Below are 27313 nucleotides of genomic sequence, written 5' to 3' on the forward strand. Positions count from 1 at the left end.
AGTCCAACCCCCCTGCCAGGGCAGGGTCACCTGGATCAGGTGGGTTTGGGATGTCTCCAGCGAGGGACACTTCTGGCGCTCCCCGGGCGCTGTTCCCGGCTCTGCCCCTCACGGACAGCCGTTCCCCGCTGAGGGGCGGGGCTGTGCCCGCCCCGCCGGGCCCTTCCCGGCCGCCGTCCCGCCGGGCCGCGCAGGCGCTGCCGCTTGCCGCTTGCCGGGCGGTGCCTGCCCCGGACCTTCAGGGAGCCCCCGACCCCACGGAGGCCCGGCCCGCCCCGCCCGGCCATAGGGGACGTTGAAGAACTACCTGTACTGCGCCTGGTGCGGCAGGCGGAGGGTCATTGCCGGTGCCTACGAGATCCGCGCCGCCGGCGGCGCGGCGCCAGACCTTCCTTGTGCGAGGTGCGGGCCTGCCCGCCGGGTTCGGGCCACAGGGCCTGTGGAGGGGCCCTGCAGGGGCTCTGTGTGTCCATGCCGGGAGGTGTTATGGTCCGTGCGCGGCATCTGGGGGCTCCGAGCGGGTCTTGGTTGTCTCTTCCTAGGGTCCGGGAGGCCCGCCGGGGGTCTGGGGTCCCTGCCCTGCTGTCCTGGGAGGTGTTGTCGGGGGGCTTTGGGCCGTGCGGGGGTCTTCTGGGGGCTCCGAGCGGGCTGGTGTCGCTTCGAGGGTCCGGGAGGCTCCCGCCGGGGTCTGGGGTCCTGCCTGTGTCTGGGGCGTGTTGTCGGGGGCTTAGGGGCGTGCGGGGGGTCTGGGCTCGCTGCCGGGAAGGACCTGGAGCTGTGCCGGGGCTCTGGGGATGTTGCCGGGGGGCAGGTGACAGGGGACCCTGCCGAGGGTCTGGGGGCCGTGACGGGGGTCTGGGCTCTGCCAGGGGGATGTGGGGGCTCTGCCGGGGAACCCGGGGCCCTGCTGGGGTCTGGAGTCTGTGACAGGGACCTGGGGACCCTGCCGGTGCAGGCTTGGGGCTTTGCCAGAGCGAACCTGGGGCCAGAGCAGGGGGCCTGGGGTCGCTGCCGGGGATCTGGGGGGCTCTGCCAGCGTGGTCGGGGGTCCTGCCCGGCCCGGAGGGGGTTCGCTGGGAGCCGAGGGCTCAGGGAGGGTTCACAGTCCCGGCTTTGTGTGCATGGTGTGAAGGGAGGGGCAGGAGGGAAGCAGCCGGAAGGATGCTGCTACAGGGAAAAGGAATCGGTTTTCTTAAGGGTGGTGTCTGCACGCCGTGTGTGTGGTCCTTCTTGCACTTAAAATAGCTGTGTGTCACCTTTGCAGAGAGGTTTGGCCTGCGGTTGAACTTGAGATGAAACGTATCAAAGAATTCCTACTGGAGTGGCTCCTAGGCTAGGCTGTAACAGTACTCTGCTCCTGGCTCCGGATAGTGTGGATGTGGGAGCTGTGAGTTCAGGCTGGCTCTGAGGAGGAGCTGGCAGTGAGTGTGCAGGATGGGTCAGTTTCTGAGCTGGGCCATGGATTTGCACTAAACACCTTGAATTTGTCATTTTACCCTTCCTTCCTGTTTGTCTTCCCTGTCAATAGCAAAACTGAGAAGCACAGTGATATTAAAACAGTTTTCAAGGTGTTTTAACTGAGATTGAGCATTACTCAGATGGAGTGGGTTTATGTGCAGTTAGATTAACAGAATCCCAGAATGGTTTGGGTGGGAAGGGACCATAAAGCCCATCCAGTGCCACCCCCTGCCATGGGCAGGGACACCTTCCACTAGCCCAGGTTGCTCCAAGTCCTGTCCAGCCTGGCCTTGGACACTTGCAGGGATGGGGCAGCCACAGCTTCTCTGGGCAACCTGTGCCAGGGCCTCCCCACCCTCACAGGGAACAATTCCTTCCCAATATCCCAGCTAAACCTACTCGCTGTCAGTTTAAATCCATTCCCTTTTGCCTGTCTTTCCATGCTCTTGTGAAAACTAATATACAGAAACTAATATATATATTCTATATTATACAATATATGTATATTCTTGTTCTGGTTTTTGTATGTTGATGCCCTGTGAGCATCCATGGAAACTTAACAGGTGAAAGGATCAGTCTCATGAAAACATTCTTTCTTGCTGATTTCCACAGTCTGGCTGTGAATCCAGTGCAGTTATTGGTTGGTTGGAGGTGTCATTGTCCAGGACATAGAATTGCTGCTTTAAAGTAAAAAAATCACAAATTAATCACATGTTTTTATCTGCAAGAATGTGAAGCTAAGCTCGAGGGAACACTGGCTCACTCCTGTCCTAGTTGTCCAAGGGTTTGGGATTATGGTTGAAGAAGGTGATCCTGGGCAGAGTTTGCTGCTGTGTGTTGCCAGGGTCCCTTCCTACATTGATTCGTCTTCTTCCACAAGGTTTTGGGAAGCACTTGTGCTCTGAGAATGGAGGTTTTCAGAATGTGAGAGTCTCTTTAGTAGGCACAAAGAATACAGTCAAACCCTGCAGAAATATATGGCTATGTCCAGTGATACATAACAACACTTAGCGACATTATTTCTGCTGTATTTATGAGCAAGCAGACTTTGGTGTTTCAGCCAGTGCTGCTGGTTTGCAGGCCCCTCTCACCCACCCAGCTGTGTGTTGTTCCCTTCAGGTCCGAGTGGAAGGGTTCAACTACGTGGGCATGGGCAACTCCACCAACAAGAAGGACGCGCAGAGCAACGCTGCCCGAGACTTCATCAACTACCTGGTGCGGGTGAACGAGATGAAGAAGGATGAAGTCCCTGCTTTTGGAGTAAGCTGCTCTTTCTCCTTGCCAAAGCCTGACCTTTCTTGGCAGTGGGATGCTCCCAGTTGTGTTTCACTCAGGAGTTCAGTCCCCTGTACAACGATGAGGATTGAGTGTGAGAGACTTGTGCTTGCAGTGCTGGAAAGCTGGGATGCATGCAGAATATCAGGGTAGAAAAGATCCTTAAGACCATCGAGTCCAACTGAATGTTGTGGGATGATCTGGTCCATACATCTGCGTGTTAAGCTGCAAAGCTGATGAGGCTGGAAAGAACTCAGAGTCCCTGTGAGGTGCAACCTGACTTTAAAAGTGCTGAGTACTCACACCTGACACTGGGAATTGTTTTAGATACGTATTATAATATATATGTATGTATATATATATATATATATATGTATGTATATGTCGGTGGGTATCTGTCGAAGGGTCCGGGTCCAAGGGGGGAAGAAGACACACAACACACACGAGGATGATGAGACAAAGAGATGTCTGCCTGCTCAAGGCAGCAGGCAGCTTTTTTATTCAGTTCTCCCACCTCTACTTTCCCATACACAACACAAACATATTCTTACAACAACATCCAGGAATGCAGCACCTGCACTTAGCCACACAGCTCAAGGCTGTGTCCATGGGAACTATCTAATAGCTCCACTGCTCTCACGGGAAATGACCCAACACTCTGCAACACTCCAAATCCTTCAAACTTCATTTGTGGGGCTGTGACTTCACCCCACATGTATATATATTATAATATATATATGCACAATCCTGTGTACTTAAAAAAAAATACAAAAAAAAAATAATAATCACAAATACCTCAAACCAGATATTGAAAATTTGGCGTTTTTTAAATCATAACTGCTTGCAGCCACAGCTCCTCAGGTATGTGACAGGATCTCTGCTTTTTATGATGTTGTATGAACCATCAGCAGTGACTAGCACATAAAGGCTGAGGAGGAGGGTAACTCTGTCATTGCAACAATTTTAGAGAAAAAAATAAAGTAAATAAAGCATGAAGTTATGTGTTATCTGTTGGGAAGGAAGAGAGTAATTCTGTTTTCTCAACTTTCTTGCCTCTTTAGCCCGGGTGAAACCCAGAGTGGGAACAGAACTGATATTTAGGTTTTGATGTGCCAGTTAGTTGACGGCAATTCAGTGTTCAAACACCCATAGTTGCGTTCCTTTCAGTTTTTAAAGGGTGTTACTATTGAGGTTGCTACTGGGTAGTAACTATTGCATATTTACTGGGGATAACTATTGTGTAATGTTGCCTGAGCTCTTTAAACTGCCTGACCAGTTTTGAGCTGAACAATAAAACTTATTCTGTACCAGTGTGGTGAGGTTTTCCTTCCTTCCCTTTTCTAGCCAGCCCCAGGTGACACCCCTGATGGAGCACAGGAAGCAGCTAGAGATGTCACTGGTTCCAGTTCAGCTCTGGGAGGACCCCTTCCTCCACATTTGCTTTTAAAAGGTGAAGTAGGTAAGGCTGAAAACTGTAATTTGTGTGTATTTGGATGTATTTGGGTGGTGATTTTTCTCCCAAATACTCTGCAGACAAGAGACACAGTTTTGGGACAGAGGTGTGAATGACCGTGAGATCTGAGGGACTAGTCATGGCCTATGAGATTGCCAGGAAATGCCTCTCCATTGCTGAGAATATGTTTTGGGGGGGTTATTTTATTTTTGGTTTTGTCCACGTGATAGGCAATGGCCCAGGTGCAGCACCTGGAAACTGTGGCAGTCATGGAGCTCAGTGGGATCGGGGTGCGAATTTGCAAGATTATTATTCAAGGAAAGAGGAGCAAGAAGGTCAGGAGGTAAGTCGTACTATGGAATTCTCCTTTAATTCTTAAACAGGTATCTATTTCACCCCCTTTAATTTGTTATTTGCATTTGTAATCAAACTTGGAGTTTTCATTTGATATTTTGCTGTTGATTTTAGCTTAAGCTGCAGATTTACTCACTGGCTTTTAACAAAGGTAATTTGCTTAAGCTAGGAACAAAATAAATCACTCTGGATACTGTGAACATCCAAGTGTTTGTACAGACATTTTGTTGTGAAAATAAGGAATTACTGAGGACTCTCTAGCATTTTCTGTAATGCCTTAATTATTTTATAGAATCTGGGTGAGTTATTTGAAAGACTTGTTGTAAGAATGTTTAAAACTAGTAAATGATACTCTTCTTTTCCGTATTAGACCTCAGAGACAGAAGTGGACTTAAATGCTGACCTTCATGGGGGTTGGACCTTGGAAAATGCCAAGGCACGTCTGAACCAGTTTTTCCAAAAGGAGAAGATCCAGGAAGAATATAAATACACTGAAATGGGGCCTGATCACAACAGGTTTGGTAGTTTTAGTCACTGTCTGTGTACAAAGGGTTTGGTGACAGTGGCTGTTCACACTTATTTTTAGTGCTCCACAGTGGTCTTAGCCAGGACCAACAACATCCCTAAATTTGCTTATGTAGAAATGTGCTTTAAGGACATTTTATTTCTCTTTGTATTACAGTTAACGTTTTTGACACTGGAATCTTCTACTGGAAAAATTAGTTTGACAGAATCTTCCCAAAGGAGTTTTGAGGGTTTCACTTGAGACCAACTGGATATTACTCTTTCTTGACTTTCAGCCCATTCCATCAGAGAATTTGCATGTGTTTCCCCAAATGGAAATAACTCATAGCAGATTGTGCATAAAGAATTGATGGTTTTTATTACTTTACCCCTGGAAACAGTCTCTACAAATCATCAAAACTTCAGGACATTGTATTTCTGGTGAAATATGGTGATGCTTTGTGGCCAGAAACAATGGCACGCTGCTGCTGCTGGATCCTCCTGGCTGGGTCCGAGGTTGGGTTTTTTGCATTGTATAAACTTGTGTTCTATGAGAGTTGATGTTTTTAGAAAGACAAGAGAATTTTCTTATTACAGCCTTTCGTGAGAGTCTCACTTGCAGGACTTCTGGTATTCTTTTGTTGAGACTTCCAAGCATTTAGAATATCTAAAATGTTTGTATCAGTGCAGAAAGCTGTAAATTCTCATTTAAAACTTGTCTTCAAGTCACTTCATCTCCATTTATGTCTCTCAGGCAAGGCCATGTCTTTCCCTTAAATGTGAGTGACAAAAAAAGTTAGTTTGTGCAGTACTAGGAATTTAAAATATGCTTGTTGTAGGTTTAGTTTCTGAGCATTTCTTTTCTCCTGTAGCTTAGGGAATTTTTGTGCAGCTCGTTTTGTTGCACGTTGTGCAGGTAAAGGCATGAAAGCCCATGTATTTTAATGTAGATAGTCTGGAGCAGAATGAGATGACTACAGATGACAGTATGTTTCTCAGCCTGGCTCTTGTTCTTCCAGAGGGCATTTCAGAGTTTCCTGTTTACTGTTTATCCAGGGAAGGTTGTGTGAGTTTCCCTGGATGGAATGGCAGAAGGGGGAATTCACTACCTGCTGTAACATCTAATTAACAATCCTAATGTGTTCTAGGGCTTTTTAAGAGAGAGCAAACTGTTGGAGTCAATCCTTTTGGGTGTGTGCAACAGGAGGGGGATAACTTCAGATGTTTTGGAGTTTTGAGGATGGTTATATAGCTTAGGTAGGAGTTTTTTTTAAGAAATACCAGTTGCCATGCATCCTGCCAGTCCATTTTTGGGCTTTTTGAGTAATGATCAGAGATATTAATTATAAAAGAATTATAACAGATCTGTCAGCCTTGCTTTCAGACATTTGTGGTCAGTTAATCACATTCATGGTCTAAGAACTTAGTAATAACTGGGAAATTTGGATTCAGAAACTTTAATAATGTCAGGAGGGTATGTGTTGTAAATCTAAACATGGTTCTCCTAAAACACAAAGCAAGAACTCAACATTAAGGGGTGGGATGTGGCTCCTCCATGTTGGGATTCCATCAGAAGCATGGGATGCCTTCGCCTCCTCCTGTTCCTGCTGGAGAGCGACACCACAGATCTGTGCACGCTCACACGGCTGGACTAGGGAATCATGTGGGACTCTGCTGCAAACTGATTTCTGGTGTTGCTGTTCTCCCCTCAGGTGGAGGAGAATGAGATTGAATGCTGACTGTAGGCCTGGCTGAGAAACATACTGTCATCCGTGTCTTAGGTGGCCGTTGTGTCCCTGAGAGCCAGTGGCCTTCGACCCCTGAAGCCACTGTGCCTGAAGGTCAGTTCGCTGGTAGCACAGGAAGGAGCTCTAACCTGAAATTTAAATCACTCACTTAACCTTTCTTATTGTTTGTTTGCAGCAAGAAATGAAGGACACGGGTGCAAGGCTCTGCCTGCAGCTGGGCAAGTGTCAAGGCCTAGTTTCCAAAGAGGATCTCAGTCCAATAAAGCCCAGTTCCATGTCTTGAGTCACATTTGCCAGGTTAAATCCTGTCTTACAAGAATTTGGCTTTAATTTTTCATCTGGCAAACACAGGCTTAGGTCTGGGGTTCTTAAAAACACGAATCTGGTTTCCATCCTCCTCTGTTGAAGATTATGTTTTTCTTTAAGCCTAAATTTTTTACTCGGAGACTGGAGAGGCCCTGGCACAGGTTGCCCAGAGAAGCTATGGCTGCCCCATCCTTAGAAGTGTCCAAGGCCAGATTGAACAGGGCTTGGAGCAACCTGGGCTAGTGGAAGGTGTCCCTGCCCGTGGCAGGGGGTGGGATGGGATGAGCTTTAAGGTCTCATCCCACCCAAACTATTCCATGATCCTATGATTCTGTGATCAGTATACCAGTTGACCTTTAAACAAACTGGTCCCATGCCCACTAAGCAAACTATTAGGTTTGCTATGCAGTGTTACCTTGAGGAACTCTGTTACTTGAGTAACAGGTTGCTCAGTAAGTTGCTCAGTAACAAGTTGCTCTGCTGTTCCCAGATTATGGCAATAAGGGAATGGAAATTCATGCAAATTCAAGTATTCTGTCTCCTCCTGTGCAGATAAGTTCAGTGGTCTGTGACTGAATGACTTGGTTTGGTTTTGGCTGTGCTCTGGGCTGGCCAATCATGTGGTAAAAAGCAGAGTAGCTGTATCAAATGGTGCATCTGAGTTGTGAAACACAGGTTACTAGTGAGTTACTAGTGCTATACTAGTATCTAATCACTAGTGTGATTAGCGATTAGATCTAATCTAATAATCGTGTGATTAGATCATCTAATCACTAATGTGGGATACAGTTAATGGTACAGTAGGGTGCACATTAATGTTACATTAATGTCCTACCTGCTTTATAATTGTTTCCTTAAACTTGGACAGCTCAGAACATATTTCCTATTAATAAGGCTTTAAATTTCAATGCTGAACAGCGGCATTTGCAGGATTCTTCTTATCAAATCGACTGGTTCTATTGATGGCAGGTGTGTTACAGACTAATTTGGGGTTAAAGGGACTAAAAGCAGTGATATTTTACCTTGGTCACTGATGAGTTGACAATTTCTAACTGAGGACAGAGGTGTCTTTGCCTAGAAATATTGGAAAGAGTGAATATGTTTGCAGTGTCAGCTACTGGTAATTGTACCTTTGTGTTGTTTCTCTTGCAGGAGCTTTAACGCAGAAATGACCATTTATGTGAAGCAGCTGGGCAGAAGTAAGTGTTCCTATTTTAAGGAAGTTTTAAACTTACCAAGAGGCAGGTGTTGGTACGGAGGAGTGTTTATGGGTACAGACTTTATCATAGTTACGTGTTGGAGCCACTTCCAGAGGTGAGGGATCCTCTGTGTGATGCTGCTGGATGGTATTGGAAGACTGCGGGAAGACTTCACGGGACTTGTCAGTAAGCAACATCACACAGCCAGTGTGAGGCAGCTGCTGGAGGGGGCTGTTGGATTTTAGGTTGAAACTCTGGATTTATCAAGATTTGAAACTTCCCTGTGTGTACAATCAGAGAGTTTGTTTCAGAGTAGTGTCTTCTGTGGAAGCTGTGTGACTGATGGGCTCCTGCAGCTCTGACTTCTGTGTGCCACAGGGATCTTCAGCCGCGAGCACGGGTCCAACAAAAAGCTGGCAGCACAGTCCTGTGCCCTCTCCCTGGTCAGGCAGCTCTACCACCTCGGGGTCATCGAGCCTTACTCTGGGCAAACAAAGAAGAAAGGGGAGTCGGTGAGTTTGGGAGGAGGGGCCGGAATTACTGCTTTCCTTTCATGACACAGAAGCACTGCCATAAACATGAGTGAGTTAGAGTCTGCTCTCCATATTTTAACATCTTACAAGTTATTGATTTTGTTTCTTTGGTTTAGCAGCTGTTTCTGTTCTGTCCAGTGATTTGGATCAGAAATATAACTCCATGGGTATGCGAATGGAGCAGTAACTAATTTTAAATGAAAAAGTATTTGTAACAAACGCTTTTTTCAGTAAAATGTTTCTACAAGCTTAAGTATTTCTGTTTGTGCGCAGCTGTTTGGATTCATTCTCTGACACATGAGCGTTTGCTGAGTATTCAAATTTCTCTCTCTCTCTCTCTATATACGCACACACCAAATAATATGTATTATTTAGGTGTTTGGTAGCAACTTTGAGAATGTGTTCCTCCGAAATGAAATTCGAATATTTAAAAATAATATAGATTCTTATTTGATGAAAAGTCACCAAAACATTTCAAGAATGTGAATTTTGAACTGATGATACTCTTTGGTCCTGTTTGATGGTTCAGCCCACAGTTCTGGCTCCCACAGTCTGTCTTTTTGTGTATATTGACGTGTAGTTTTTCAATATTTCCTAGCTGGAACCCTATGAGGTGTCACTGTCTCCTGACTTAGAAAATCAGCTGCAAAAGACTGTCCGGGAGCTGTCCCTGGAGATTGTGCCTTCGGTGAGTGTGTGGCTGAGATACTCCAGTGTGTAACATCACACCTGCTCGTTTAATGCATTCACCTGTCTTTGCCCTCTCTGCTTTTGGAATTATAGCCTGAAGATCCCAGTAATCCAGTTCTGATCAATGTCGGAAAGTTGGCCCAATTCAAGCCATCACAGAGACAAAGTCACACAGGAGTTGTTCCCTGGTCACCACCTCATTCCAACTGGAACCCTTGGACTGGCTGCAATATTGATGAGGGTCCTCTGGCAAATGTAAGGTTAACTTAAAAAATTGATTTGTTGATTGTTTTCCCTGTGCTTCCAGAACTTTTAAATGCTTTTTCCCCCAGGATTTAAAGTATAAGCTATTCCAAAGGAGAAAACAGTCCACTGATAAAATTTCTTCCCTTTTTGACCTGGAGGCAGGGAATTCTTTGTGTTTACTTTGTGTTTCACTAGGTATTGAGCAGCAGTGTCTTGAGTGTCCCAATTCTCTTCTTTGTTTCACTTTTTACTTCCCACTCTGCAGCCCATACAAAGCTTATAATTGAAATTACAAGGTAAGATCACGGACATGTCATTTATAACTCCTTAGCTTCTCTTTCCCATATTTCCATGCTAGGACTTTTTTCTGGGAGAAGAAACTACTCCATGCCAAGTGTCATTACACAATCAGCCAAATTTCCTATTTTTTGTCATTTCTAGTCCCATTCAGCACAGAACAAATGAAAAGCAACAATGTGGCATGGTAGAATGAGGGAGAAGGGGAAAATCACTGGGTTGTCAAATTCAGAGGGTAATTTGGTCTGGCTGGTATAACCTGGTAAGAAAAGACTCTCAGGGCAGGAACTTGAGTTTCCTACAACAGAGAATCAGAGTGTGTATGGCCAAACCAGTAATTTAATACTTTCTTTCACTCGATAAATGACATCAATTTAACATTGATCATTATGTATTGACTTTTAAAAAATATGGAGCTGATGTAGATTTGGGTGTTGTTTTAAACACATAAGCAGGATATGTGTGGACATTGCAAATTGAGCTGACTTCAAATCTCATCAGTGCTAGTTGTGGTGCACAAACTTATTTGCAGCAAAAGCAGTTTGCTCTTTGGTAACAAATTTGAGTTTCTTTGCAATTCTTTGGTAGTTGAAATACAGGAGTTGCCTGATGAATTTCCCTCTCTGTTCACTTCTCCGTTTTCAGCTGCTGTTCTGTGTGTGGTTTTGTGCTTACATTAGTTCATTCCTTACATTAAAAACTCCTGTCTGAATGATCATCTCATTGGCTTCCTGCTGACTAGAGTGTGTTTTTCAGGCAGTTAAAGTGTTTCAATTTAAGCAATTGTTCTTTTTCAGTGTTTTGGATCTTTTTGAGAAACTTCTTAGAGGATGAACATTTAATTTTAATATGCTGGAATGAATGACATTAAATAGCTCATCGATGTAACTGATTTCAGGGAGTTGTGTAGGAAATGATGACATTTGGGATGATTATGTTGGAGTGCCTGATTTGATATTGAAGTTAGAATGTAGATAAGGAGTCAAAAAGCCTCCAAACAATGTCTTGTACTTGCAGCTCACTCCAGAGCAAATAAGCATGGATCTGAAAAGTGATTTCATGTACCGTCTGGAGCAGGATCAGGAATTACAGAGGGTAAGTGTGCTTCCTGTGACATGCTGTGCTTGCACTAGTCTCTTTTTCTTCCAGAAGGGGTTGAACATAATGTCTACAAAGTGTGTAAGGCTGGATTTCAGCAGAAATACACGTTTTCAGAAGGACTGGATGTTCCACTGGGAGGGGTGTGGGGGAGTGTTGTGCTGTGTCAGGAAAAAATACAAACTGTTATCTGTTCTTCCGAAGTTTTTCCTTTGTATAAGGGAAAAGTGTAGAAAAGGGAGACAGGGTATGGGTGTGGAGCAGAACAGGTTGATTTTTGGAGATTTTGGGAATGTGCTGGGGTTTTTTTTCCAGATCCAAGAAGAGAGAGAGGCCTTACCTCTGAAGAATTTTGAGAGTGAAATTCTGGATACAGTCCGTCAGAACTCTGTTGTTGTCATCCGTGGTGCCACTGGTTGTGGCAAAACCACCCAAGTGCCCCAGTACATCCTGGATGAACACATCAGAACCGGCCGGGCTGCCGAGTGCAACATCGTGGTGACACAGGTGGGGATGTGTGAGCAGTGCACTTCTGGGGTGGGTATGAGAAATCACAGGTCAGTTAGGACAGAATCACAGGATGCTTTGGGTGGGAAGGGATCGTAAAGCTCATCTCATTCCAACCTCTGCCATGGGCCGGGACACCTTCCACTATCCCGGGTTGCTCCAAGCCCTGTCCAGCCTGGCCTTAAATGATAGAAGGATGTGCTGAGGAACCTGATTATCATTGCAGGACATCGTTCATAAAGGTTTCTCCTCAGTAATACAAGTAGGAGAAACCTCAGCACTATGTATGTCTTCATTTGGAGTCTTATTCTTTCACAGATCTTCAGTTTGGATAATCTGGCTTGTACCTTTCCCGGGCGAAATCTTTTCGTCAGGCTGAGGGGAAAAGATTTGGCAAATGCCAGCTGGTAGTTCCCATGTATCCTCATATCCCTGCTCTGTGATTTCATATGTAGAATTAATCATTTCAGAAGAAAAAAACATGTCGTTACACACACTGGTGTTTAATGATTACTCCGTGAAGAAATCTGAGGGCAGGACACCTGTAGCACTTCCGATTTATTTTCTTGCTTTCAGTGCTGTTGTGATTAAGTTCTGTAAGCTGATCATTAAGTCGGGGCACCCTTTCCCCCCCAGCCCCGGCGGATCAGCGCGGTGTCGGTGGCAGAGCGCGTGTCCTACGAGCGGGGAGAGGAGCCGGGGCAGAGCTGCGGGTACAGCGTGCGCTTCGAGTCCGTGCTGCCTCGGCCCCACGCCAGCATCATGTTCTGCACCGTGGGTCTGTACTGCTTTGCTACCTCTGCAGCTCATTCCTTGTGGGTCCACACTCTGAGTTAGCAGCAAAAGCAGGGATGTGGTTCGGTTAAAATTTGTAGGAAGCCTGTTTCAGGGATTGAAAAGGGTTTTTCTGGGTACAAGTTTGCTGATGTGCTGTCGTGCAGAGAAAAATTAAGGCTGTTATTCAGAAGTCTGGTAATACAGGTCTGATAGCACACAGAAATTATCCCATGAAGAGGTAAAATTGCCATATAATTGTCCTTAAGAGGCAGAAGGGGAGGCAGCATTGGGTGGGAAGGGTGAAACAGTCTTTCAGGTGGTAATGCTTCATGCCCTTGCTGTCACTTGTACAGATGAAGGCCTGGCAATTAGAGATGGGTTGGAAAAGGGGCTGGGCAGCCTGCACACTTCCTGGTTTTTAAACCAGGGGCTGAGAGGGGGAAGATTGCTCTGTTACAGGAACATTTACCTGATATGGCTTTTTCAGGTGTTCTTCTGAGAAAGGTGGAGACTGGGATCCGTGGCATTAGCCATGTTATTGTTGATGAGATCCATGAGAGAGACATTAATGTGAGTGAGCTGCTGACTGCAGTCCTGATCTCTCTGTGCTACTGTTTAACTTGTGGATGTGTTTGTGTGTAGTAGCCAACATGTGAGAGCAAACTGTGTCTTACTAAGGGACATATATGTCAGTTTTCCATCCTCAATAATGTTTTTAGAAGCTCTTAATTACTCCTTACCTGATTAGCAGAGCAAAGACTTATGCTTCCTTGCTGCCCTCTTTTTGCCTGTTAGCATCTCCAATGTCCTGGTCCCCTCTGGAGAACAGAACACCATGGCACAAGCACATCTTGTCCAAACAGGGGAGCACACTAAATTGCACTGTTACTCTGCAGTTCTGTTCCTACTGACAGTGTTGTATTACTGGTGATATTTTACAGACCCTGCAGTAGAAGTAGGGGAGGGATTGAATGCTATTTAAGAAATGGGAAACATTTTCTGTCCCCTTGATTATTCTGTATCATTTTCAGCCTTGCCACAATGAGAGCGAGAGCAAGCACAAAGTTCTGACAGGATATTTAAGCTTGTTTGGACAGAATTTGGGGTCTCCTTTGGGTGGAATTGCAACACACATTTTTCTCTACATCAATTAATGATGTAAAATACAAGTTTTGAAATTTTGACTGAGATAAGAATTATACCTTTGGAACAAAGGGCCTGCGTAACTGCATGGCAAAACTAAATAAATGTCATGTTTAAACAGAACTATAAACTTCACATACACCTGCACATTTTTTTTTATTTATGAACTGTAGCTACTTTATGTGTAAACCAAGTCTATAAAGACCTGAGGTTGTAATGTATTGTTAGGAAGGAAGCAGACTACTTTTAGACTACCTTCTTTATACTGGAAATCCTAAAATTTACTTACCCCAGGAATTGCAGTAATTTCAAAATAAAGCACTGACAACAGTTTCTGATTACAGAATGTTTTTATGCTACTTATTACTTCTCTTGTCCAGTAAAACTCCTGTTCAGTAGATGTGTATGTCTGTGTAGTTCCTTCTGGTCTCTTGGGAAGATATTGCTTTTTATGAGTAGCAAGTTAATGACTCTTTTATTCTCCTTGTGTGCAGACTGACTTCCTTTTGGTGGTGCTGAGGGATGTCATTCAGGCCTACCCTGAAATCAGGGTTGTCCTCATGTCTGCCACCATTGACACTAGTATGTTCTGTGAATACTTCTTCAACTGTCCCATCATCGAGGTCTACGGCAGAACCTTTCCTGTCCAAGGTAAACCATTGGTTGCACCTCCAGCAGCTGCTTTACTTTTTCTTTTGTTCATACTCTGAAACATCCCAGTTATGTCAGGAGACTCTGGAGAGATGATGAGAAGAATTATTACACAGGTTTCTGGCAGTCAGTCCTGATCACCTGTCTGTCCTTGCAGATTATTTTCTGGAAGATTGTATTCAAATGACTCAGTTTGTTCCTCCACCAAAGGAGAAGAAGAAGAAAGAGAAGGATGAAGAAAGTGGTGAAGATGAGGACGTATGTTTGACCTTTTTCCATATGAAAAATTGAACAAGTGCCAGTTTTAGGGCTCTAACTCAAGTGTAATTCATGTGGCATTGTTGAACTAAAACACTTGTAGCAGCTTTCCTATTTTTAATCTCTGAGATTGCTGTTAAATTCAGCAATACAACTTAGTTTTCCCATTGCCCTTCTAAACTGAAGAATTTCTTTTTCACTGAAGCCAAAGTTCTCGTGTTTTGTCAATCTACTTCTCTTTAAAGCTAGAACTGAAATGGTTTTGAAAATGAAAAGATTGGTGACCTTGGAAGAAGAAACAGGGAAGCATGAGCTTGGTGATACCTTTTCAGGGTGAAAATTTAGATTCTTTCCCTTCTTTGCTTGCAGTTGATGTTGTCAGTGCTCTCATACATTGTCAAGAAACTGTCACTTCTATAGCTTTTAATTTGTAGATTTGAAACTTCTGTTTAGGCCAGTCATTTGAAATTTTTAAAAGATGGCCAGTTTTTCTTGAGAGACAACTACCCACATATCTCATTTTCCTGTGTGCCTGGCCAGCCACTCTCTATAGTCTGAGTGAATTAATTTATATGATTTTTTTTTTTTTTGGTAGGCCAATTGCAACCTTATTTGCAGTGGTGAATATGGCCCAGAAACAAAGCACTCCATGGCTCAGCTGAACGAGAGAGAAACCTCTTTTGAGCTCATTGAGGCCCTGCTGATTTATATCAAGACTCTGAATGTCCCAGGAGCTGTCCTTGTTTTCTTGCCTGGCTGGAATTTGATCTATACAATGCAGAAGCATCTAGAAATGAACCCACGCTTTGGTATAAGCAGCTGTTTTATTATATTTCATCTTTTTCAAAGGAAACTATTGGCTGTGCGAGGATGGGAGTTGGATGAGAGGCTTAGGGAGCTAATTTGTTGTGGAAGTGAATGAGCAGAAATTTTTATGTTGTGCAAAGAAGAAATGAGAGTCACATAGTAGTAGTTACCAACCTTCTTGTATTCCTGTTGTAGGAGGCCACCAGTACAGGATTTTACCTCTGCATTCGCAAATTCCTCTGGAAGAACAACGTCGAGTGTTTGATCCCGTGCCTCCCGGAGTGACCAAAGTAAGGGAGCCTTCTCTGTGTGCAGCTCTGGGCTTTTGGGGAATGTATTGCTGAATTTTTTATTTAAGTTCTGTAGTTTATTTTCTGTTCATCCTCAGCTATTCCAGACCAATAACGTCACTTTGCAATTCCTGGTTTTTATAGGTTATTTTATCCACCAGCCTTGCCGAGACCAGCATTACCATCAACGACGTGGTCTTTGTTATTGACTCCTGCAAGTGAGTTCATGAAGCAGCTTTTTGTTTTGTAAATCCTACCCCTGGGAATGCAGAAAACGTTCTGGGAGCGCACAGAGGTGCCTTGTGTTCCCATGCTCCCAGAGCTGAGCGTGAGGACTCTAACTCAGGACAAATTAGCATTGTCTTCAGCCGGTCAGCACAGTGACACACCACGCTGGCATCTCAGTGGGCTGGGTTGGTCATGCTGGCACTATTCATGTGAGGTGTCAATGAGTCTCCACGCCAATTTGATGGATGCCATCTGCCAGATGAGTGTTACAAACCCTCAGTGTCTGTCTGATGGAAAAGAGGGAAGATTTTTGTAGTCTCCTACAGATCCTGCCTTGCTGGACATGTTCTCTGAGCAAAGTGCACCCGAGGAGCTCATGATTTTAAGATAATTTTAAGCTTTTGAGGCAGTTGTGAGAACATCTGTGTGTGGCTTGGGGCATTGCTTTTTAAAGAGTGATGCTTTAGCTTCCAGATCCATGCCTAACTAACCAAAGCTCAGCTACTCAGACAGGGTGGCTGGCTTCTTAAGCAATGTGACTTCAAGCAATAAAATAAGAACTGATTTGGCAGGACATAAGGTGAAGAGCTTCTGATCTTCAGTGGTTTTTCTTCCCCCTGGAACAGGCAAAAAGTGAAGCTGTTCACGGCTCACAACAACATGACAAACTATGCCACAGTCTGGGCATCCAAAACCAACCTGGAGCAGCGCAAAGGCAGAGCTGGGCGTGTGCGGGCCGGGTTCTGCTTCCACCTGTGCAGCAGAGCTCGCTTTGAGAGGTGAGGCCGTGCTCTGCAGGGACAAAATACCCCCAGACTGCTGTGTGCTGCTCTGGTCACACTGCGGAAATCACTGCAGAAGGCACAGAGAGATGTGTGATGTCAGCTCACACCGAAATATCGCAGTTCTTTGGCTAAAAAACGTACCTATTCAAAATGCTTTCACCCATAGTATGAGGTGGATAAGTAGCTGATGATTTTATCAGTAAGAGCTTCACTGCAACCTACAGAACCTCTCAGGGGAAAAATAATACTGCTTGGGAATTGAGGCAAGGCAGAAAAGAGCTTTGTAGTGAGGATGAGGCTCTAGTCTGCCTGCAAACATTGAGGGCACCTGGCCTCTCCACATAACAGTCAATTCTGTCATGGAAGTGGCAAAAAGCAGGGAAAGCAGATGTTGCTTTTCTCTGCATCCCCTTCCATGGCCAGGAAGCCCCTTCATGCTCCGCTGGCACCTTCCCTGAGCTGAAACTTTTGACCTCTTCTCTCTGCCAAGCTGTTTCTCCGTTACTAGAGCCATGGAAATCTCTTTGCTGGTTGGAAAAGTCTACACAGCTGTTACACTCTATGTTTGATCTCCCTCATGAAAGTTCCAGTGCCCCTTTCTCTGGCTGTTAGAGCATAACTGTTTTGATGTTCAACTTTTTGTAACCTCTGAAAGCATCAGTTGATCAAAAGCTCTCCTTGAATTGCTCAAATTTATTTAGATCTGCTGTCGAGTACAGTGGAGTGATTTTAATTAACAATTTTTGACAGGGACCTGATTTTGGGCTACTGAAGTAATCATGGGACTTCATGATTTTAAAGTTACCTTCCTTGAAAGAATATAAACCCAAAATATACTAGTTTCATGGTGCCTTGGAAAGGGTTTGTGGACTTGTGAAGATAATCTTTTGAGAGATACCGTCTAAATCTGGTGCCAGCAGAACCTGGATATCTGTTCAAAGTGTTTGAAACCTTTTTTAGCTGCCTGTTGCTGAATGCAGTCATTCCCTGGACTTCATATTTCAACCAGCAAGCTGAAGGATCACAAAGGATCACTATGCTAAAGACTTGAGAGCTCTGTGTGTTTCCATCAGGTCTTTTTTCCTGCCAAAAAATTACCTTTGGAAAACATCCAGCAGAAATACTTAATCTTTTTAGTGATCAGAAAAGTGTGTGCAGGAGGAGTGGGTGGTTTGGAGTTGATGGGACAGGTAGAGAAGTGCTTGTACAAAAGGGCTGCAAGCAGGTTGTCTCTCAGGAGTGGAAGAGGAGATGATGGTAAGGGATGTATAGGGCTGGACACAGCCATGCTGGGAGTGGGGCTCCAGCCATGCAGGCTCCGTGTGGTCAGCTCGTGGTAGAAGCCACAGCAGGCAGTGGGGATGTGAGGGCTACACCCTGTGTGCATTCCCAGTGCAGATTTAGCCCAGAGGAGAAGCATGGAATTTCCTAGTAGAAGGGCCCAGGCTCCAGGAGCACAGAGAGAGCCGTGGGTTGGCTCAGGGGCTTTGGAGGGCAGTAGTTTGTGCTGGTGCAATGACCCCTCGTGGTGATCAAAGCCTGTGCTCAGTGAAACGTACCCTTCTTTGTTCTCTTCTCATCCCAGACTGCAGACTCACATGACACCCGAAATGTTCCGGACGCCACTCCACGAGATCGCTCTGAGCATCAAACTGCTGCGGCTGGGCGGCATCGGGCAGTTCCTGGCCAAGGCCATCGAGCCGCCGCCCCTGGACGCGGTGATCGAGGCGGAGCGCACGCTCAGAGGTACCTGGGCTGCCCTCAGGCTGTTCCTGGAGCTGTGTTCCCTGTGTCCCAGTGCTTTTCCGTGTCCCTGCTCACTGAGCAAGGCTGCACCTCCCCTGCTGGGCTGTGTGAGCAGCACACGCTGTGGGACACTCTGAGGTGTTTCCTGGAGGCACCGTGTGGGTGGCAGTGGCTTGTGCAGCTGAAGAAATACTTGAATTCCCAAGTGGAGGGTCATTCCTTTGAGAAACTTGAGCCTTCAAACTCGAGGCTTGTTTTTTTGTTTCACCAGTAACTTATGTTAGCTTCCAGCTTCCTGTTTTCCAGCTGTGGCACTGCTGTGTGCAGCACAGACTCAGTCCAGTGCCTGAGGCATTCACAAAGCTGCTGTAAAAGCACTGAAAAAGAGAGGTTGCTAGTTCATTGTACAATTACTGCTTTGAACAGTTTGCTGACCCAAGATCCAATATTCTCAGGTAATTAAATCTCCAGTTTATAAATCTGCATAAAAAGCCAGGAGAAACTGAGGTGGGAGTTGAGCTGTCTCCCCACTTTTTTCGAGGAACTATCTAGAATATAAATAAAATGGGGCAGGGAGGAACCTTAAATTTATGCTTTAGGTGTAAAGCAGTGATGTCAAACCTCAGCATACTTTGCAAATGTCAGTAAATAAGCACTTCTTAAAATTTTTAACAACTGAAATATCTGCTTGATTGTATACAGGGGGGCGACCAGAGTAAAAAACAGAGCTGGGGATAGGCATTCAAGTTTAATGACTTTCTGGTCTAAAATTGTAAGTGCTTTTCTCACTGTGTAGATAAGAAGTGCAGAGCCAGGGGAAAAGGCAAATGTTTTCAGCTCTAACACCAAGTAGCTGTTTCTGCAGGTGCCTCCCTCTCCTGGATGACCTGTGATTTTTCAGTGCAGGTACACTGCTAGTACATTTTCAGGAAGGTGAGATGTTACTCTTCAAAGTATTCTTTAGGCTTTTGGGTTCAATAGGTGCCAAGAAAAAATGGATTTGATGGTGGCTAAGGAGTCTTTTATGTGTTTCCTTTCCTGTTTAATTGCTGAGGCTACAAAGCTTTTTTTTTTTTTTAATGTAAAAAAACTCCTGATAGCTTTGAGGATGAATACAGGTGATGATTTGTAGGTAATGGAAGGGGGAAAAGGCAGGTAAAGCCTCATGAAGAGAGAGTTTGTGGTGGTCTCTTTTTGAGTGTGCTGGTTTAAAAGTTGACCAGCAGGGGAAATGAACTCAACTCAAAAGAGAGATTATAAGTCAGAATAACAATTTAATAAAATAATACAATAAGTACAATTATACAGACAAACAATTGGTCTTAACCCACAAAACCCAAATGTATAACCCAGCACCCTGGGGCATAAGCAAAGTGGTGTTCCTTGGGCCCCCCAAGTCCAAACTAAAGGGAGAGGGGAAAAAAACCTGCTGGTGGGAGAGCTGCTGCAGTTTGGTCAAAAGTGGTGATTGCAGTCCGCTTGAGGGTGGTGGTCTCAGTCTGGTTGAGAGCGGTGAGCTGCAGTCTTCCTCTGGATCCCACGAGTGGTAAAAAGGTTCCAAAACTCCAAGTTTATATATTCTCCAGTTCAGGCAGGAATGCTCAGTCCTTCCCTCAGAGCGGGGAATTCCATAGAAGGGTGTGAGGACAGGAACATCTTCCTATCTTAACGCCTCTTAACGCCTAGTTTATAGCCTGAGGAGTCAGGCTGCTCTGGGCAGAGGGTGTAAATGCTCTATTGATAACGGTTTCTGGGAAATGGCATGGAAGGCTATAGAATACACAGTTTTGGGTTACACCCATCCAGTGATGAATTGGTCCCAGCTGTTCTAACTAGGACATTGAGGAAGAGAATTCTGTGATCTGGCAGCAGCAATGAAGACTCCACAGTTGGCTGTGATTAGATCAAATATAGGGACTTGAAGAAAGTTTAGCAATGTAATGGTGGTTTGTACAGAAACAAACTAAAAAAGGAATGGAAAAACACGTATGTGAATTAAATAGTGATTATTTTAACTGTGGAGGAGGTAGGAAAACATCTGGAAAGCTAAAGTAAAATCTATCTGACCTTAGTCCAGTTTTGAAAATCAGGTTGGCAATATTGTAAACAACATTAAACTTAAGTACAGGTGGGGTTCCATTTAAACACACAGAAACTCTGTATTTTTTATCTAAGGCTTTCTGGGACTAGTTAACCCCCTTTGATCAGAAGGCATCTTGTTTCAGAGCTGGATGCCCTGGATTCCAATGATGAGTTGACACCTCTTGGAAGAATCCTGGCCAAGCTTCCCATTGAGCCTCGTCTGGGCAAGATGATGATCATGGGCTGCATTTTTTAGTAAGTTGAGTACTCATCTCAGTGTCTTGTTCTTGTTTTTCTGAGTTCCTGAGCCTCTTGACATGCACTGTATGAGAGAAAAAACAATATATCTAGATGAGCAATAAGTGCTGCAGCTGGGGAGAGCAGACTGAATATTCATGGGAGCAGAGGAGAAATAACTTCTAGTGTAGGGAATGAAGTAGTTATGAAACTGAGAGTTCACTGCAACAGATCAGTGGAGCCTGAATATTTATGAATTAAGAGTGGGACTGGAAACACTTAAGTATAACCGTGAACTAGAGGTGGGGAGACATGGAATTTGGCACTGAGGTAAGGATTAAAATGAATCCCCAGGTTTTGCTTTGTCATTGTGATGGCTGCAGGGTCCTTTTCACCTAAAGAAGGTGGTGTGTGGATGGGGAGGAGGGTAGGGAAGATAGACCTGATTTAACATCCACTTCCAGAGAAGTGTTTCAGTGAAGAACTCTGGTAGATTACTGAGGTCTGTAGCAGAGAAGCTGCACTGCTACCAGCAGCCTGCAGCAGGTGCTGCAGCAGGAACTGAATGACCCTGATCCCTTCTGTGGCTCCTTTCAGCGTGGGAGATGCTGTTTGTACCATCTCTGCTGCCACCTGTTTCCCTGAGCCCTTCATCAATGAGGGCAAACGCCTGGGTTATGTCCATAGGAATTTTGCTGGGACCAGGTACTCGGATCACGTGGCTTTGCTCTCTGTCTTCCAGGCCTGGGACGATGCAAGGTACGTTGTCTGGCGCAGCTGCTGAGGGGGAGTCGTGGGTAACACAGTGTGAGCTTTCCCCTTCCCTGACCAGACTTGTAATTCCCTCTGTTTGCTTTTCAGAATGGGTGGTGAAGAAGCAGAGAAGAGGTTTTGTGAGCACAAAAGACTCAGCATGGCCACTCTTAGAATGACTTGGGAAGCAAAAGTCCAGCTGAAAGACATACTTATTAGTTCTGGCTTCCCTGAAGGTGATTCTACTTGGACACAGTAATTTAAGAATTTGCATTTTTCATTCTGAGGTGATAAATAAATAAGCAGGATAGTCTGTGTTGAACACACAAGCACAGAGGGTTTAGTGGATTTGCCATAACACTGCTCTGCTTTTAGATGGAATTTTAGTGCTGTCTCCTAAAGCAGAGAAGCTGTGATGGCTGTGGTGCAACACAGGTTGGTTTTGAAGGCTGAGGTTAGGACTGCAGGATTGAAAATCTATTAAGCAGCTGTCCTTAGAGTGTTACCTCCCTGGTTTTCTTTCTCCTTCACTTTTACATCTCCAAAACGTGCTGTACTTCACCCCTCCTTTCCTTTAGCCTGAGCAGGGAGTCTGTGTGAGCTGAACAGTGTTGTGTTCCCTGTGACTCCTGCTGCAGGAGGGGTGTGCAGCAGTGTGCCAAATTATTCCATTTTCTAGGAAAAAATAAAATAAAATTCTTAAACTTGACCAGGTTCTGAATTAGCCAAATGTTGCTGAGGAGCTCAGTGAAATGGTTTGTCTGGTTGGATTTAGTAGATGTTTATCTCTCCTTCTTTTCCTTTTTTTTTTTTTTTTTCTTTAAATTCCTTTAATTTTTTTCTCCTCGCGCTGCTTGGATTACTGCTGCATTTACCCTTAACTTTCTTTCTGGGCAAGATGACCTGAAAACAAGCTCCCAGAGACTCTGGGGAGGTTTGTAACAAATAAACTAATAAAAGCATCCATTCTGACCTCCCCCTGAAGTTCTGTCTCCAGAACAAATGACAGTAAACACACTGTGGTACAGCACATTCTGGGCAACCTTGTTTATGAAGAGTTTGGGAAAGAAAAATACCTCCTTGTTAGCAGTATTTTTCAGCTTTTTGCTCTCCATTAAGAAATTAAAAGTTGAATGTAGAGCTGAAATGCTCTGAGCACAGAGGTCATTGGGGAGCAGATGCGCCTCTACCAGTGGACTGAATCAGAAAATGCGTTGGTCCAGGATCCTAAACAGCCCTGCTCTGATCCAGGATCCTAAACAGCTCTGCTGTGCTCTCCTCCATGTCCTGTGGATTTGAGCCACTCCTCTGTTCTCTGCCAACAGAGTGTTTGATGACTCAGCCATTCAACAACACTGGCCCAGATAATAACCTGGATGTTGTCATCTCCCTGCTGGCTTTTGGGGTCTACCCCAACGTCTGCTACCACAAGGAGAAAAGGAAAATTCTTACCACGGAGGGGCACAACGCTCTCATCCACAAATCATCTGTCAACTGCCCTTTCAGCAGCCAGGACATCAAGTATCCATCACCCTTCTTCGTTTTTGGAGAAAAGGTAAAGCTTTTGGGTTTGTTCTTGATCACGTGCTGCCAGATTGTTCAAGAGGCTCTTCTTGGTAAAGAAACCATAAGGAAAAAACCTGACTGTGCAATATTTAGCTTGTTTTTTGGGGAGGGGCTGTTTGTTGGTTGGTTTGCTTTCCAGAAAGTGAACTTTATGTGGTCCTGGTGTCACTCAGCCTCCCAGGAGCTTCAAGTCAACCACATCCAGTAGAAAGTTCCTGTGAGTTTTGTGACAACAGCCAGATCACAGAGAGGAATCTAAACGATTACCTTCTTTCAGAGTTTGTTTTGGGAGCTCTTTCTTGCTCATCGGGCACCAGAGAATTTTTACCCTTATCACTTCTGCTACTTATGAATCCAGGGAGAAAAGAGGGGCATGGAATATGGAAGTGGGGTGCTCCTGTTTCAGCCTGAAGGTAGTTTGTCATCTGCCGAGGGCAATTCCCATTTCCCAAGCATCTCTTAAGAACCCCAGGATGCTTTCCCCAGGGTCCCCAGGATGTGCTCCTCCATCCCCTGGATCTGGTGTACTCAGCATGTCTCTGGAAGCCCTGTGAGATCTCCTGTGCTCCAGTGATGGCCTCCATGAGCTCAGCTGCTCCTGCTCACCTGTATTTGTAGGAGCAAACAAAGGCAATGCTTTTATGTTTGGTAACAAATGAAATTTTAAACCCTTTGGGCACTGGCTGGGATCTTGCCTTGATAATCTGGATTCTCACATCCATAGTTCAGAGCTGTGGTGAGGCTTTGCCCCTCTTCACTCTCTGTGTCAGGATCCCAGGAGGGTCAGACCTACAATACCCCTCGACCATCTCTCTAAATTGAGCTTCCCTGAAAACACCAAAAGACTTTTGAGTTCAAAAAGCTTTGCTTTATTAAACCAACATACATATGGCAAACGAGGGGTGACTAAGGTAGTGGCTGAGCAGTGGCTACGGCAACAGCTGGGTGAGGCTGGGGGGCAGGAAGGGTTTGTGTGCAGCTCTCTCCCTGCCCAGGAGGTACCTGCTGAAGGGAAGTTCCTCTCTGAGGTGTGGTTGTCCATTTGCCGCTGCACTTGGCGTCCTCTGTCTCACCAGGAACTTCAGGGCTCTGCACTGGCCATTTCCTTGCCACAGTTTTTATTCTGGAAGTTTCTCTCTTTTGAGTGTGTGTGGTGACTTCCAGGTAGGAGCAGATCTTCTCCCTGAGGACAAACAAGTACAACAGATTCTGCTGTGCGAAAGAAGGGAGAGAGGAGCTGTCAGGGTGGGAGGCTGAAATCTAAAGTGCTGCTCTTCTGTTCCTCTTTAAAGTGAGGGGCAGGAGCTGGGTAGTCAGGGCTGTTATCTCTGGCTCAGGTCAGAAATCCAAGTGCTCACTTCGAGTTCAAGCTTAAGGTCTCGTTTCTATAAAGTGAGAAAGCAGCCTGGCACACTTGCATGAGTAGGACTCTACTGAAGCAGCTTTTCATCACAGCCCCAGCAATGCAAAAGGTGAGAAGATAATTCAGCTGTGCCTTGGTCATTTTTAGGCTGGCAAAGCACGAGATGGCTCTTGCTAAACCCCAGCTGCATAACTGCAGACACAGAAGATGAGTATTTCTAAATAGCTGTTGGGGTTTGATGGGTTTTTTTACACCAGCCAGTACAGAAACACTCCAAACATCAGCCTGGCATTAAATTTTGTTTGTGCACTTGCTCTCGTAATCTCCTAACATTATACGTAGATTTTTTCGTGTGTTGTTGGGCGGGGTTTTTTTCACAAAACTCTCCAGTTTCAGTGTCCAGGGGAAGGTCAGGATCCGTTTTCCATTTCAAGAGTTGTTTTCCTCTCTCACCTGCAGATTCGAACACGAGCCATCTCTGCCAAAACCATGACCTTGGTGAGCCCACTGCAGCTGCTCCTCTTTGCCTCCAAGAAAGTCCTGTCAGATGGGGAGCTCATTCTGGTGGATGACTGGTATGGACCTCCTTGGTGCTCAGAATCATGGAATCATGGAATGGTTTGGGTTAGAAGGGACCTTAAAGCCCATCCAGTTCCAAGCCCCCTGACTGAGGGGGAGTGTCAGTTCTGTGGACAAAAATATCCCTAGAACAGGGCCAGAGCAGGCCCTGCACCACAGGTGTGTTGGGAAGGCATCACCTTTGTTTCCTGTGAGGAAGGGAGGGGTTTATTGGAGCTCTGTTCCATGCAGATTATCTGCTTCAGCTGAAAACAGGACACCAGGCAGTTTCCATAAAAACTGCTGGGTTTTTCCTCTTTAACTGGAAGGTGAATAAGAGGTATGAGGAGTTTTGGGCCTCCACTTCAGAGAGAGGCTGAGGAAACCTTGTTTTCAAGTCTTGGAAACAGCTTGAGGAGAGCAGTGATTGCCTCTGGCAGTGTAAATTTTGTGGCCTTGACCAAATACCATCTGGGTGTCTTTTTGTTCTTTCATTTTTTCCCCCTGGTTGGTGAAATGGAGGCAAAGAAATGCTTAACCTTAATTCACTAGCATTTTTGAGGGTGGCCTGGAGCTTTCAAAATCTTGGAGCCTCATGTTCTTAGTTCACTTTTTATTTTTGTATCTTTCTGTTTTGATGCAAGAAGTTACATATTGATATTATCTGAGTATAGAATGACAGAGTCCCAGAATGGTTTGGGTTGGAAGGGACTTTAAAGCTCATCTCAGGTGGACAGCTTCCACTAGCCCAGGTTGCTCCAAGCCCCATCCAACCTGGCCTTGGACACTTCCAGGGATCCAGGGGCAGCCACAGCTTCTCTGGGCAACCTGTGCCAGGGCCTCCCCACCCTCCCAGGGAAGGATTTCTTCCAATGTCCCGTGTAACCCTGCCCTCTGGCAGTTTGATACCATTCCACCTTGTCCCGTAACTATCTGCCTGCATAAAAAGTCCCTCTCCCTCCTTTTTATAAGCCCTATTTAGGCACTGGAAGGGGCTCTAAGGTCTCCCTGGAGCCCAAGAAACTCCAGCTCTCCCAGCCTGTTTCCAGAGCAGAGGGGCTCCAGCCCTTGGAGCATCTCCATGGCCATTTGTTTTAATTCAAGAACAAATTTCGACAGAAGAATAGTTACATTTTAGCAATGTCAAATTTTAGGGATCTTTCAAATCTGGCCCTTCACTGGGGCCAATCTGCCCCAAATTAGAACTTCAGAGATGAGCCTGGAGGTTTGTGGCTCAAGGAGGAGCCGCTCCCCGGGCCGTCTTGGTGCCCGGCAGTGGGGGTGGCTCTGACCCTCCTCTGTGCCGCAGGATCAAGCTGCGGATGCCGCACGTGCCGGCCGCCTGCATCACGGCCCTGCGCGCCGCCGTGGAGGCCCTGGTGGTGGAGGTGACCAAAGATCCCGCCATCATCCGGCAGCTGGACCCGGCACACGAGCGCATGCTGACCGTCATCCGGCAGCTCTCCAGGCCGGCGGCCGCGGGCATGGCCCTCCTGGCTGCCAACACAAGGTGAGCCCGGGGGCGGCGCAGGAGCCGCGGGCTTTGGCTCCTGGGTGTGTGGAATGCTCCCTGCAAAGCCTGGTGGGGACAGAGCACCGCCTGTTTCCACAGGCAGGACACATGAATCTCGGCAATAAAAGCTTGTCATCACCTCTTTGCAAAACACTGTGACTTTTTAAAGAAAAGATAATCCAGATTTATTTTGGGCAAACCTATTTGTGGAAATAAATATTTGGCTGGGCTTGCACCCCTCGATCGCCCCTTGTTTTCATGCCTTGCTTCTGAAGCAGAGGAAAGCTTCCGAAGTGGAAAAGGTGTGGTTCCAACACTGTTCTGTTACAGAAACCAGAGGTGGCTCAGCTGAGGATCTTGGCAGTTCCTGCAGCCTTTAGGAAGCGGAATTTGTGAGGCTGTCTCAAGGCTCTGCTGTTTGTCGTTGCAGGTTCGGGGACGGCCCCCGCCCCCCCAAGATGACTCGCTACGACAACGGCGGCTCCAGGAGCTGGGGAGGCCCCCATAGGGGCCGAGGGTACGGCGGGTACGGGTTCTCCGGATACTCCGGATACTCCGGCCGGCGCTCCAGAGCACGAGGATACCCAGGGAGCCCCTACGGAGGTGGAGGCGGCTATAGAGGAGGGGGAGGAGGGGGGTACCGAGGAGCGGGCGGGGGCTACCGGGGAGGCTTCGGGGACCCGAGCAGGGCCAGCTGGTAGTGGTGGAAGTGCAGTGAAGTCTTTCCAGGGACTTCCTCTCCCAAATTCCTCTCTTCCTCTTCCCAAGTCTGTTTGCCGTTTTGGTTCCTTAGTACCAGTACAGCTCTGTAATATATCATGCCCTTAGGGAACTTCCTGCAAGTTGTATGATTTTGTTCTTAATAAAGAGTTTGTTTGTAAAGACTTA

General features: G+C 45.9%; 1 protein-coding gene across 1 annotated transcript; it reads left to right on the top strand.

Annotated features, from left to right (window-relative positions):
* Nucleotides 1-50: 50 nt before the first annotated feature.
* On the top strand, nt 51-27313 carry DHX9 (DExH-box helicase 9). The gene is made up of 29 exons (XM_029964013.1): nt 51-268; nt 331-1040; nt 1293-1387; nt 2578-2718; nt 4078-4192; nt 4417-4529; nt 4911-5056; nt 8251-8297; nt 8676-8809; nt 9429-9518; nt 9614-9775; nt 11081-11158; nt 11477-11668; nt 12305-12446; nt 12933-13015; nt 14083-14239; nt 14397-14497; nt 15093-15306; nt 15500-15594; nt 15739-15812; nt 16449-16601; nt 18193-18353; nt 20579-20690; nt 21270-21431; nt 21534-21661; nt 22751-22980; nt 24814-24929; nt 26222-26422; nt 26856-27313. Exons 1-29 carry the CDS (start codon nt 51-53, stop codon nt 27124-27126), a joined length of 4641 nt encoding a protein of 1546 aa, XP_029819873.1. The 3' UTR covers nt 27127-27313.

This window comes from Manacus vitellinus, unplaced genomic scaffold (genome assembly GCF_001715985.3).
Source record: "Manacus vitellinus isolate BGI_N305 unplaced genomic scaffold, ASM171598v3 scaffold_68_pilon, whole genome shotgun sequence".
NCBI lineage: Eukaryota > Metazoa > Chordata > Aves > Passeriformes > Pipridae > Manacus > Manacus vitellinus.